The 13,377-nt window shown below is 50.7% G+C and overlaps 2 protein-coding genes across 2 annotated transcripts; both read left to right on the top strand.

Moving 5' to 3' along the window:
- The first annotated feature begins 1,747 nt into the window (after nt 1–1,747).
- Nucleotides 1,748–3,321, top strand: LOC121061397 (hemoglobin subunit epsilon). The gene is made up of 3 exons (XM_040540213.1): nt 1,748–1,850; nt 1,965–2,187; nt 3,097–3,321. The coding sequence occupies exons 1-3, from the start codon at nt 1,759–1,761 to the stop codon at nt 3,223–3,225; spliced, it is 444 nt and encodes a 147-aa protein (XP_040396147.1). The 5' UTR covers nt 1,748–1,758; the 3' UTR covers nt 3,226–3,321.
- Nucleotides 3,322–9,341: 6,020 nt separating this feature from the next.
- LOC121060293 (olfactory receptor 51I2-like) lies at nt 9,342–12,960 on the top strand. The gene is made up of 2 exons (XM_040538017.1): nt 9,342–9,507; nt 11,301–12,960. Exon 2 carries the CDS (start codon nt 11,510–11,512, stop codon nt 12,482–12,484), a length of 975 nt encoding a protein of 324 aa, XP_040393951.1. The 5' UTR covers nt 9,342–9,507; nt 11,301–11,509; the 3' UTR covers nt 12,485–12,960.
- Nucleotides 12,961–13,377: the final 417 nt, after the last annotated feature.

The following is a 13,377-nucleotide window of genomic DNA, read 5'->3' as shown; positions in this document are numbered from 1 at the left end:
TCCTCGCTGCTTCATCCATGTCTGTGGGCATCCCCCTCTCCTGCCCCTGACCCGGTGGGTATCAAAGCCCTCGGTGACCCATAAATCCCCTTCTCATGCACACTACTCTGACGAAGGGGCGTGTTGTTGCTGGTGTCAGGGCTTACACTGAGAACATGAGACTTTTGTATTTAGTCAAAAAATGCTTTCTTCCTTGCAGGGTGTCTGGGGAGGCACAGAGTGTGTGTCTTGTTCAGGTGTCACAAAAAACCCCAGACTCTTTTGTGATTTTTTTTCATAGATGTCATGGTAGATTTTCACAGACTTTCATACAAACACAATTCTTCACAGACTTCAGGCAGAAATGTCCGAGTTATTTCAGCAAGTAGGTCTCCTGCCTGGCAAACGCGGTGTCTGGGCCTGGATGTGAGCCACACGGGCCCCAGGCTGGACCCTGCAGGAGAGCAGAGCAGGGCACCTCCTGCCACTGGGTCCCCTACCTGGGGTCCCCATCCCCTGCATGCTGCCACATGGCAGCACAAGGACAGTGCCCACCGGTGGCTTCTCTCCCTGGTCCTGGTGCCCCCATCAGACAGATCCCTTAGCACAATCCACATCCCATGAAAAACAGCAGGAAGGTGGCAGATTGTTCCATGCGCCTTGGGATCAGGCTCACAGACCCTGTACTTTCAGCAGAGACTCTGGTCTTGGGGGTTTTGCCCAGAAAGCAAAGCAGGAGAGCCCCCCAGTGGAGGGGCATTTCTTCTGGTGAGGGTGCATCACCCCTTGTGCTCAGGGGTGTCACAAGGGAGCGATGCTCATGAAATCCAGATTCCTGAACTGGCAGGAAAATGTGGCACACGCCAGCCTCATCAGGGCAGGATCTGAAGGGAAAGCCCCTGGCTGGGCATCCCTGAGCTGAGCTTTTGCTGCCTTTTGAGCCCACGGCAGGTCCTTTGGTGGCAAACCTGGTGTTCAGAGAACATTTCACCTGCCCTTTATGGGTGAGAACTAAAGCAGAACTCAGCTGAAAACCACAATCCTGTTTGATCTCTGCTCCCTGCGCCGCCGCATAGCCCCTGGCTGGTCACTTTACAGCTGAGGGGAGAACACAGGGGTGAGTTTCTACCAGCTCCAGCAGGAAAGCTAAAATTGAAAGGTCAAGTTCTGCTACAGGAGGAGGACAGTGGGGTTAAAGCAGATTTCAGCTGCAAAGCCCCAGCACCCCTCGAGCCCTCCGAGCAGTTCCAGCACTCCTGGTGGTGTGCAGGGACTGGAGTCCTGCAGTGCAGGCATCCCTACATCTGCTGGGGGGTTGCTCTGACACTGGCTGCATTTTGGCAGGGGCATTCATCGTTTGGCTGATGAAAACTAAGGCAGGACAGAGGCCAGTACTGGCAAAGCCAAGGCACAAGGCTCATGCTCCATAAGTCCCGTGCACGTTTTAAATGGAGATGGACTCTTGCCTAGTGACTTGTGCAGCCCTTTTTCTGCAAAACGGCCCAGGTCTGGGATGGGAAACGGTGACCTGACAGCAGCGGGGGGAAGGGATAAAGCCCTTGAGCTGGGGATAACCCGAGGCCCCTTCTCCGTGTGCCACACCCTGGCTGTCCCCTCCTGCTCCCCTCCAGCGCGGACCCCCACCCATCCCCAGCCAATGGCCCCGCAGCACGGGGCGGGGAGGAGCTGCCGGCAGCGGATAAAAGCCCCCAGGGGTCTGCAGCTCCGCTACAAGGTCTGTGTCCTCCTGCAGCCACACGCTACCCTCCGTCCAACACCATGGTGCACTGGTCAGCCGAGGAGAAGCAGCTCATCACCAGCATCTGGAGCAAGGTCAACGTGGAGGAATGCGGAGCTGAGGCCCTGGCCAGGTAGGTCCGGCTCCCAGGCATCGGCTCGGCTGCACCTGCATGGAGAAACCGCTGCAGGCACAGGGGGGAATGCTAATGGGGTGTGTGTGCTTGTGTCCCCCCTTCTCTCTGCAGGCTGCTGATTGTCTACCCCTGGACCCAGAGGTTCTTCTCTTCCTTTGGGAACCTGTCCAGCCCCACTGCCATCATTGGTAACCCCAAGGTCCGCGCCCATGGCAGGAAAGTGCTCAGCTCCTTTGGGGAAGCCGTGAAGAACCTGGACAACATCAAGAACACCTACTCCAAGCTGTCCGAGCTGCACTGCGACAAGCTGCACGTGGACCCCGAGAACTTCAGGGTGAGATGTGTTTGCAGCCTGAGCCCTTCCCTGCATAGTGCTTTGGTGCAAAACTGGGGGGACTTGCTTCCCACAATGCTGCCTGGGTTACTTTCTGTGGCTGGTGGAGGCAGAGTCCCTGTGTAGTATCCAAGCAAGACAACACGTGTTGAACTGTTTGCAAGAGAGCAGGTGACTTTCAGGCTAAATAGTCCCATTTTTTGTGTCAGTGCAGGAATGGAGAGGAGAAAGTATTGAGAGATTGTAACCTAAAGGAAGCACTTGGGCTGAGGACATAAAAAAGCAAACACAGAGGAAGGTACAGCATAGGTGGTGGAATTAGAGGTGAAGAGATGCTGAACAGATTATTTAAGGAAATCATAGGTACCATAGCAAGATAAGCAGCTAATATGTCCTAAAATAATAGAGCAGATCTCTGGCTTGTCCAGCATGGGCTCCTGTCAGGATGGGCACTCTCTCCTCCCCTAACACTTATAAATAAAAATAGATGAATTTATTCATTTACGTGTAAAGAAAAAAAAATACAAGCAGCACTTGGCAGGGTGGGTGTCAGGCCAAACTGCTTTAGCATCCAAAGAATGGAGGAAAACAGTTTCAGGGCTTTTTCCCCACCCACCTCCCTTTTCTTTTTAGAATGAAGCAGACAATTTCTTTCTCCAAACCCAGGGCTTTATGTGGAAAGACAGAATTTTGTCCTAGCAGCTGCAGGGAGCAGGCACTGAGCCACACCACGCAGCCCAGAGGTGGTTCAGGGTGGGAAGGGGGGTGTGCAGCAGCGGCTGTCCTTGCAGGGCGGCTTCAGCCTCGGGGAGAAGTCAGGCGAGACCCCTGGGCTGGTGGGGGGATGCTCCATGGCCCGCTGCGATTCAAGCAGCACTAACCCTGCCTGTTCTCCACTTTCTCCTCCAGCTCCTCGGAGACATCCTAATCATTGTCCTGGCCTCCCACTTCGCCAGGGATTTCACCCCTGCTTGCCAGTTTGCCTGGCAAAAGCTGGTCAATGTTGTGGCTCACGCGCTGGCCCGCAAGTACCACTGAGCCTGCCGGCACCGGCCAGGGAAGGGCCCTGCTGCACTGCAGCACCTCTGGGTGCCAGCTGTCTGTAACCCCCAATAAATGCCTCGAATGTCTGCAGTCTGCCTGTCTGTGCTGGGAGGGCCGCCAAACGCAAGGCTGCCACGGGGGTGTGCTTCTTGCAGCTCAGGGCTGCTGCGGACGCGTTTCCATAACTCTGGAGTGCACCCTGATGTGCGCACCCTGCCAATGCACACGGGGCTGGGAGGGGAAAACCCCCACAGAGTGCTGGCAAGGGGCCCTGGCACTGGCAGTGTGTCAGAGAGGGCTGCAGGAATATCTGGGGATTGCTATGAATCCATGCCTGTTCTCCCAACTCCAGGTTCATGGGAAATGAGGTGAAGCCACACGGAGCCCGCAGCTCCCAGCCGAGCCGTGGCTGTTCAGCACCTGCTCTCCCCTTTTCGGGGCACTGGTGCTGCCTTGCCTACTCCCCCCTGGCTGGAATTTGCCACCTCCCTGCCACCTCCCTGCAGAGCAGATGGTACACTGCGAGTGAAGAAACCTCTGGACTCAGGCTGCTGGGAGGCTCATGTCGTCTGGCCCCGCAGGAGACACTGGTCCCCCACGGGGGATTTGTAATGCCAAGGCACAAGGCAGACACTCATCCCCAGGGGACCCCAGTCCCCCTCTCCAGATGGAGGGAGTTCAGTTCCCACCAGCACCCCGCAAACAAAACCCACCGCACTAAGGGTGCCCGGGCTTTGCCTGGTGCTCCTTCCCCCGTCCACTGGGCCCCCGTGGTGCTTGGAGCTGGACTGTGGGTCAGGCTGGGTGGTTTGCTCACTGGGACGAGGGTGAAAAGGTCGATTTTCATTAGCTATTTTGTTACTCGAAACAGGGGGGAAAAAATAGAAGTGTCCAGGGCTGTGTTTATCTCACTCCTACATCTTGCCTTAAACCAAGACTGGAAACTCCTTGAATACAGGGGCTGATACCCAGAGTTGTTCACAGCATCTAACACAGCCGAGTCATGGCTGTGATAAACATTTCTGGAATTAGCAGGGAGAATATGGTTGGTTTGGGTCATTATCTCTCAGAGGCATGACCTATCATCACTTGGATTCAGCAGGCTTCTCTGCTGCACCTGACCTGCAGATTTCTGTGCAAACGATAGCATGGGTCCTGGAAATGCTGCTCAGCAAGTGGCAGCACAGGCTGTGCACCGCCCTGGTCTGAGCCCCGAGCTGGCCCTGCTTTGAGCAGGCACTGGACCAGAGACCCCCAGAGACCCTCCTCACTTGCATTGTCCTGTGGTTCTGCACTTGGAGTGTGCAGGATGCTTGCATGCCTTTTCTCACCTCTGGATTTCTTTGAAGGGTTCCATAAAGAAACGAGTTGAAGGTGCCTTTGCAAATCTACTTTGTCCAGATGCTGTAAAGGACAGGATTCACGAGGAGTGGGTGGAGGATGTAGATGTTGCTCATCACAGTGTGAAAGATGAGGGTACCTCTTTCCCCAAACTGTGCAGGATGGACAAGACAAGCATTGATGCAGCTGAGTGCTCTATCTGTGGAGGGCAGCCAAGTCGTGGTGGGATGGATGCACGGGGAGTGGGTCAGTGGGGGCAGAGGGCTGTCAGCCATCAGCCCCTCCAGGGACATGGCAAAGAGAGCTGCTGACCCCAGGAAGGCGAGGGAGCAGATAAGGAGGAGCTGAGCCATGCAGGGCATAGCTTAATCTCCATGAACCTCCTAGGACCGCAGTACCCCTGGCACAGTAGAGAAACACAGACCACAGTCAGTGAGGGTCAACGCGGAGATGTGATGCATGTGCTGGTGGAGGCTTTGGTCTGCTTTCTAGCATACAGAATAACACAATTTCCAATGCCGTCAGTGAAGTAAACAGAACAAATCCAAAGAAGGTAACATGCTTCACGCCTGGGAGTCCAGGCCATCAAAAAATTGTGACTGTGAGGCTGGTTGTGTGCACACCTTGTAAGGTGTTCTTGATGTCCTCTCATTTCCTAGGAACTGCAATCTATTCAGCCCAGATTTGGTACAAGTCTTGTTTTAAAAGTGATGGAAAACCCCCAAACCCCTATGAATTACACCATGCAGCACTGAATTGATGGGAAACTCTTCTCGTCCTCACTAGCAGGTTGATGGATTGTTCTCCTCTATCATAGCAGCTTCCCTCAAACCTGAGACAGCGCTGTAGACCTTTGATGAATGAGCACACTGTGTTGCTTTGGACAGAAAGTAAGGGGATTTCCACAATGACAGCACAGATTAACAACTGAATAGATTGCATGAGAGGAATGTTAAAATTGGTTGGAAAAGGGATTAGGAAATAAGGTTAAACTGTATAAATCAGAAAACAGTTCTGAGTGGAGGTTGCAATCTGCTCTTCCTCAGCCGTCAGGTGATGTCACATCTCCTGGAGCTGCCCTCCTGCAGACCCACTGTGAAAAAGGGTCACACAGGTTTGCACATGGCTGGATGGAAGATAAAGCTTCTTATTTATATCATAATAGATATCATGTGCATTTTTTGCAGGTGTTAAGGGAAAGGATTAGTCAAATATCCATGCTAGGATAATTAATAGAGTCACTGCAATGAAAAATGTGGTGGTGATGGATTTTATGCTTATGAGAGAAGCATTTGTGTTTTCTTTACAGGGATATTCTTGCTAACAGCTGTGACATATTGCCTGTCTACTTGAAATAAACTCTTAAAAAATTGTGCTTAAAGATATACGGAACTAATCAAACACCAGAGCCTTTTATGGAATCCTTATTCAAAGTTTGTGTCAGTCTATGGAGCAGGATACCAGAGGACTATCAGGTATAATTATTTTTATCTGTTCTGATACCCACACTCACCACTATAACAGGAGCAGGAAAAAAAATTGTCTTTTGGCATAAGCCAAAAATACTCTTAAACTGACTCTATGCTGCCCCTGCTGGGGTTATATATATAGTGAGGCAAGATTTTATGCCTCCAGAGGGAATTCTCTGTCAGGAGCGTCAGCATAACAGAGCATTTCAGCAGACAGGTCTCACAGCTGTCAAGATTTGAATATAATCATAACAAAATTCAGCCATCCCTGTGGCATGTTTGTTGTGTTTTCCCACACAACTTGAAACGAGGATGAATGGTAAAGTACTTGTTCTTATTTTGCAAAAGATGCTTATTGCTTTTGAGTAGTAAATAAAGATGTTGTTCTCTCTAAGCAACAGCACAGGAATACCCAAGCTACCTAATGGCTCTGTGCTCCTGCAGAAGCTGTTTCTGGTAGTTTTGTACACTGCACTTTCTGGAGCAGAGATATTATGGCAGAAAATATCTGTCTGTAAATCAAGGGGGATCATTTTCAGACTGCCCAGCCCATAGGAGAGGGCTGGAATCGATGGGGCCCCCAGCAAGTGCCGTGGGTGAGGCTGGAAGGAACAGGCTGGCTTTGCTGCCTGGTTTCCGTAGGCCAGGTTGTGCAAGGGCTGGCTGGGAACAGGACCACAGCTTTTTTTCCTGTATCACCAGCAAAATCTGATGTTTGAGAAATATGATTAAGAGATTTTTGATCTATCCCCCTCGGTAACTTTGGAGAAATGAAGGTTCGAAACTCCAGAATGACTTATCTTGGCTGCTCTGCCTCATCTTTCCTTTTTTTCTGCCCTCTCGCCTCCTCCCACCCCTGTTCAGTGCCCTTCCAGCCCAAATTCTCTTCTGTAAGAGAATTAGACACATGCTCATTTTCCATTCCAGACCTGAACTGACAGGGATAAAGCTTCTGAGATGATGAAGCAGGAGTTTCTCTTCCATATCCCAAGGATTCCTGTGGCCAGAAGGGCACAGGTTTTCAGTAGCTGGTAAAAAGCAAACTCACAAACTAAATTTTTTAATTTATTTTATTTTCTAACTTCTCCTCCTTTTGGCAGCATATTAGCGTCTCCCTCAACCTTTCTTTGTCCAGGCTACATAACTGCTGCTGTGTAGAAAGGCCCCCATGCTCCACCCCGCAGAAATGAAGAACTCCTGCACTAGGGACATGTATTCACTATGCAGTGAAAAACTGCCAGGGAAGTTAATGTGATTTTGATGTACCCAAACTGTCAAACTTGAGCAGTTGACAGAGGCTGGAGAAACACTACCTTAGTCCATGCAGCAGAGAAGTGAGAATGAGATGAGGAAAGCCCAGCCCCCAGGAAGTGCAGCCCCATCTCACCACACAGCAAGACACACATTCCTCCTGCTGCCTGAGAGCACGCAGATGGGACAAGAATCTCCTGGATACTGCCCAGCCTCACGGCAGGGCTGTGGAGCACCTCTTTGGATGGAGACTTTTTGCAGATGTGCACTCGTACCACATTCTCCAAGTAGCAGCCATGAACTGCCTGGTTGTGTCCCAAACACCCAACCAAACAGCTCTTGCTCCTGCTTTGCCCCATCTCTGTCCCACAGATTCTTCCAGGGAACAACCTTCTTCCGCGGAAGGGAATGCTTTAATTTGGAATAGTTTTATTTGGGATATTTCTGTTTATTTTGTTAATATTTTTCATTTTACATACATGAAGTTTTCAGTGTTTGACAGCACTAGAGAGAAGAAACCGTGAAAAGACTTTCTAAAGAAAGAAAGAAGAATGAGACACCATATTTGCACTAAAAGGCTTGGCAGGTATGTGTGCGTTTTTCCAGGGGCACAAAAATTTAAAGATGCCCTCTTTTACCCCAAATTCAGGGAAGGAATCTAAGCAGTGTTTCCACAGAGTCATGCCTCTATCTTACCTTTAGACCTGGTTGGCAGGTGCAGAGCAGCAGTTTCACCCTAGAGCCATACCTACACTTGGGACAAATAAATGACCTTTTTCAATGTTTAAGGTTCTAAAAAATCATCTTAAAAAGGAAGAAAAAATTGTGAAAAAATAGCTTTTTTATTATTATTTAGTGTTTTGACCAACGTTCCCCAAACAATTAGGATCCTTGTGTTTGGTCTTGCAGCATTGATCCCTGTGCTGCTCCTAGGGTGGTAGCAGGCCAAGGTACTAACGGGAGTACCATCACCATCCTGGACTGTTTGCATTTTATGGCCTCAGCCCCTGTAGTAGGTCCCAGGTGACTCTCACTGCTGCTGAGATTCCACATGGGCATTTATAAAAACAGACAGCTTCTTCCGCATGTGAAATACTCAGGCAGGAGCGTGAGTCCCTCTCCCTCTGCCTCTTGTGCCTAAGGACTCCGGCCAAGCAGAGGTAAGGGCATCTGAGGCAGCCATGTGTTTCCATGTCAGTCTCAGTTCATCACTGATGTTTTAATTTTGTAAGCGTCATTTTCCATTCAGATTTTGTAATCAGGGAAACAAAGCTATCAGGGATAACTTTGTTTCACAGTTCGCTTGCTTATCTCTCATTGCACTTTCCTGCAGCTGTTTCATGCTCTCCATCCATCCATCAATGCCCTTCAAACCCATCACCTAGCCACCCAGGCAGCTATTGCCAGCACAGCCTTGACTGCCTCTCCATCAGTCCATCCATCACATGCGTTTTCATCACCTCTTCCCACTGCACTGTTTGCTCTCTGTGTTCTCCACTGCTCATGTGCCTCTTGCCATGTCACAGGGACACTGCAGAGGTGCAAGTGCAAGATATCCACTGGAAGAGGGAGCAAACATTTCTGCAGAGAGCAGCATCCAGTGATACAATTGCATATTTCAGATAGGACTTGAGGGTCTGTAACCAGATGCTGAGAACTGCTTTTTCATGGGTCTTTCACAAACCACAGATTATGTCCCATCTGCTGATGGGACGATGTCTTGATCCTGTCCCTGAAGCGGCTGGTGCTGAGCACGCTTGGAGATGGAACAACGCAGCAGGTGGAACAACTTCTCTGCTCCTGGCTTACAGGGAGCCTGGCAGATGGTGCTGTGAGGCACGGCTGAGCAAGGATTACTCTCTGTCAACAGGCTCCATGTTCATCCTTCTGGGCAGGGGCTGAGCATCCACCAGAGCCAGAGCACCCACGCCTCCCCCATGGCACGGCACCGAGCTGCATGGTGGAAATTCATTCGAGTGCAGAGGCATGGCTCGTGTGTCTCACCAAGGACAAAAATAAAAGGAGGGTGGGAGGAGCAGACGAGGGATATTCCTTCCTCAGCCTCAGCATGGAGTAGTCAGGCTGAACGGGATGAAGCTGGAGGGGCACGGGGGGGAGAAGATGGGATGCCCAGCCTCTGGGGTGGTCTTCAGCCCTGCGGGTGGAGAACTGGTCCCCAGCACAGAAGTCCCTCTCTGTGCTGCGATGCTAGCTGGTAAGGAAAGCCATTCTTTTTGCAGTTTTATTAATATTCTGTCAGGCAAGAGCACTTGTTACACAGAATGAGAAGCATAACCTTTTTTTTTTTTTTTGCTGGTAGTCTGAAGCACATTTACAGATTATGAAGATGAGGAACATGTTAAAGTCTGAAAACCAAAATTCAAGTACCTAAATCTATATTTTCATGTTTAAGATAACTAGAGCACCCTGGAAAGCTGTATGCTAATTGAGCTTATCAAGCTAATTATTTAGCTGGCAAAGTAAAGAGTGGAGGCACAGATGTCTGGAGCTTTGTCTGAGAAGTGGGGCAGCTGGAAATAGACTAATTCCATTTTTCATGGCACATTAATGAATTTAGCCACATGCCCTCCAATCAAACAATACTGTGTTCCTTGTTTGCATAGGCAGACGGAGTGTGAATTCCTTGAGTGCTGAGTGCTGGAAAAGTTTAACTTCTTTCTCATCGGCTATTGCAGCCCCTGAAAAGAGCAGCAGACAAGCCAATCAAATCATTTGTATAGGCTGGAGGAATGTTTTACAACGTTTTGTTTTACCTGCAGCTCCAAAAGATGCAGACCCTGTAGCCTGAGTTTAAGCCCTTTCAGCACTGCGTTGTTTTTGTGAGTTGTGCTTCACAGAGCTCTGCATTTCCCCGAGGAATCTGTGGGCTGTGGCTTGGAAGCTCTGTGCTGACAGCTCTGCAGCAGAAAAGAGCTTTCTTTGAGGGAGCATTGCTTAATCTTACCCATAACTGCTAGCTGTAAAAACAACATTCCTGCTAAGAATTGTAGTTTCTGTATATATTACTAACACACATATCAGCTGAAATACCCGTCACTTTGAGTAGCTTGATGGGCTGTCACTGGGAGCTGTAGTAATGACAACAAAGACTAGAATAGTAAATAATCTCTGAAGTGAAGGGAAATGGTAGCGTTCTAAATTCACCAGTGCCTTAACAAAGTTAGACTTAAGGGAGTGACCATATCCCCTTGGGGGTCAGAGTGGGTGACATGAATTTCAGTAATTGCTTCTGTTTCTGTACCTCCCAGAGACCAGGGTGAAGGACTCACAGAAGCACCGAATGCTTTGGGTTGGAAGGGGCCTTAGAGCCCACCCGATGTCCCCCTGTGGGCAGGGACCCCTCCCACCTGCCCAAAGCCCCATCCAGCCTGGCCTTGAACTTTAATGCAGGAGCCCAGCCCCATCCTGCCAGGTGCTGTACAGCCACAAGACAGAGGAAATCGCAGCCTTTCCCCTTCCCCTTCAGCTTACAGATGGGATGAGGACAGCAAAGGGTGCAGGTGGAGGACAGGAGGACAAGCAAACTGCATCTGCCATGAGCTCTGCCGTGGTGAAAGCTCAGCAGCGGGGCGGGGGCAGCAGCAGGCATTCACAAGGAGCTGCAGGCAGGGCATCCCGCACTGGATGAAGGGCACAAATCTGATAATCCAGCGAGCTGAGGGAGCTGGCTGGGCAGGCGTACCGTGCACACAGACGGGCAGAGGGCTGGGGACACAGACAGCACCCTGCGTGGAGCAGCACAGGGTGAGCTGTGTGCACAGGGGACTGAGCATGGAGGTATGAAAAAGGCTGGGGGACGGGGGGAAGCCGCAGACAGCCTGCTAAGCCCATGCGGAGAGCCCCAGAGGGACCTGGTGGAGCTGGAGAGCGGGGCCTGCGTGCCCAGGGAGGTTGGCCGTGTGGTCCGGAGACTGGGAGGAGAGCCTGCAGCAATGTCCTGGGAGGTATGCAGCCCCATTGTAACAAATGATGTTATCTACTGTACAGGTGAGGAGCCTGGGGGAAGCAGGAACAAGGGCTGCGCCAGCACTGCCACATGCTAATCGCTGCTTTGGCACATCTTCAAGGAAGAGAGAAGAAATGAGATCTTCACGACAATCCCCCACACTGTGTCTGGCCAGTGGTTTGTTTTCATTGCTCTGAAATCTAAACCTGCTCTACCTTTGAATTGTTTATGGGAAAGGGTCCCGTAGCCCATGCCCAGGGCGAGCATGTCCCCAGGGAACAGCAGCCATGCCCTGGCTTTTCTGCTGGCAGGCATCCCTGGGGTGGCTTGTTTCCACCACTGGGTTTTCATTCCTTTTGGTCTGATGTATCTGATTGCAATGCTGGGAAATGGCATCATCCTGCTGGTTGTGAGAGCCCATCACAGCCTCCATGAGCCCATGTACTATTTCCTTTCGATGCTGGCCACCACAGACCTGGGCCTGACTCTGTCCACCCTGCCCACCGTGCTGTGTGTCTTTTGGTTCCGTGCCAGAGAGATCAGCTTCCCAGTCTGCCTCGCCCAGATGTTCTTCATCCACGCCTTCTCCTTCATGGAGTCCTCAGTGCTTCTGGCCATGGCCTTTGATCGCTACGTGGCCGTCTGCTTCCCACTGAGGTACTCCTCCATACTCACTGGGGCCAGGATTGTGAAGATCGGGCTGGGGATCATTGGCCGATGCACTCTGACACTGCTTCCATTAATCTGCCTTCTTACACGGCTGCCTTTCTGCAGGTCCCATGTGCTTTCTCACCCCTATTGCCTGCACCAGGACATGATACGGCTGGCATGCACAGATGCCACCTTGAACAGCCTGTATGGCTTAACTCTAGTGTCGATGGTGATCCTAGACTTGCTGCTCATCGCCTTCTCCTACACCATGATCATTAGGACCGTGCTGGGCATCACCTCCAGAGAGGAGCAGGCCAGAGCCCTAAACACTTGTGTCGCTCACTTCTGTGCTGTCCTCATCTTCTACATCCCTTTGGCTGGCCTCTCCATTATACACCGGTACGGGAAGAATGCTGCACCCATTAGCCATGCTCTCATGGCCAATGTCTACCTTTTTGTCCCACCCGTGTTGAACCCCATTCTCTACAGCATGAAAAACAAAGCCATTCGCAGGGGCTTCCTCAGGCTCCTGTGTCAAAGAGTGGCCTGTCCTGGCCATGGCTGGAGGCATTAAGAGGGACACTTGCCCACATGAAATGCCCAGAAAAAGTGCCAGGTCAAACATAAGCAGGAGTTTAAGAGAGCTTAAATGTAACGGGAAGAGCACCTTGCAAATAATGCTGACAGCTGAATGCTGAATGCATCCACAGCAGGATTTCATCTAGGAAATGGGTGGGCTGCTTGGTGACCAAGGTGGGCTTCATGGCAGGTGGCTCAGAAGCTCTAGATTAGTTTGAAATTGGCATGGAGGAGAGATTACACCAAATAAATATCAGTGAATTATCTGTAACTCCCAGGACCAGGTGTTGCTCACCTGAATCTGGAAGGAACTTGGGTGTGAAACTGCAGAGCTGCCAGGCAGGGCGCATGACTATTTCAAATGGCCATGATGCTGGAGGACAGGCAATCATCCCTTTTACTCTACCTGCAAAAAGGGGCTTCACTGAGTTCCTGAGACCTACTGACTGGGGGTGGGGGGCAGGGGGTGGGGCGGGGGGGGCGGGGGGTGGCAATTTCTGTTCCTGGCTGTGATAAAGAATAAGGTCATTAAACATGCTGGTAAACACAACTGGGTAAAACTCTTGAAGAGTCAGCCAGGCTACTACAATGGGAAATCCTGCCACAGCATCTAGGCTTCTGTGAGGGTTGCTCCAACTGGAGGGATCTCGTGGACATAATGCACCTGGATGTCCCCAAAAACTTTGACTAAAAAAATTACTTTGGAAGGGAAGTGGAAGAAACCCTCTTCCAGGGAAGAAACTCTCCTCTGTGGGAAGTTGATAAATTAAAGGTTCATTATTTTCAGTCCAGCTTCCCCAAAGGATATCTCCTAGGGCTCATTTTATTCTACATTTTCATCATCCTGGACAAGGGAGTGCACAGTGAATGCTCAAAGCTTGCAAATGA

The sequence above is a fragment of the Cygnus olor genome, chromosome 1 (assembly GCF_009769625.2).
Source record: "Cygnus olor isolate bCygOlo1 chromosome 1, bCygOlo1.pri.v2, whole genome shotgun sequence".
Classification (NCBI taxonomy): domain Eukaryota; kingdom Metazoa; phylum Chordata; class Aves; order Anseriformes; family Anatidae; genus Cygnus; species Cygnus olor.
The sequence above is the reverse complement of the archived record's forward strand: the minus strand, read 5'-3'. Positions and strand labels throughout refer to the sequence as shown.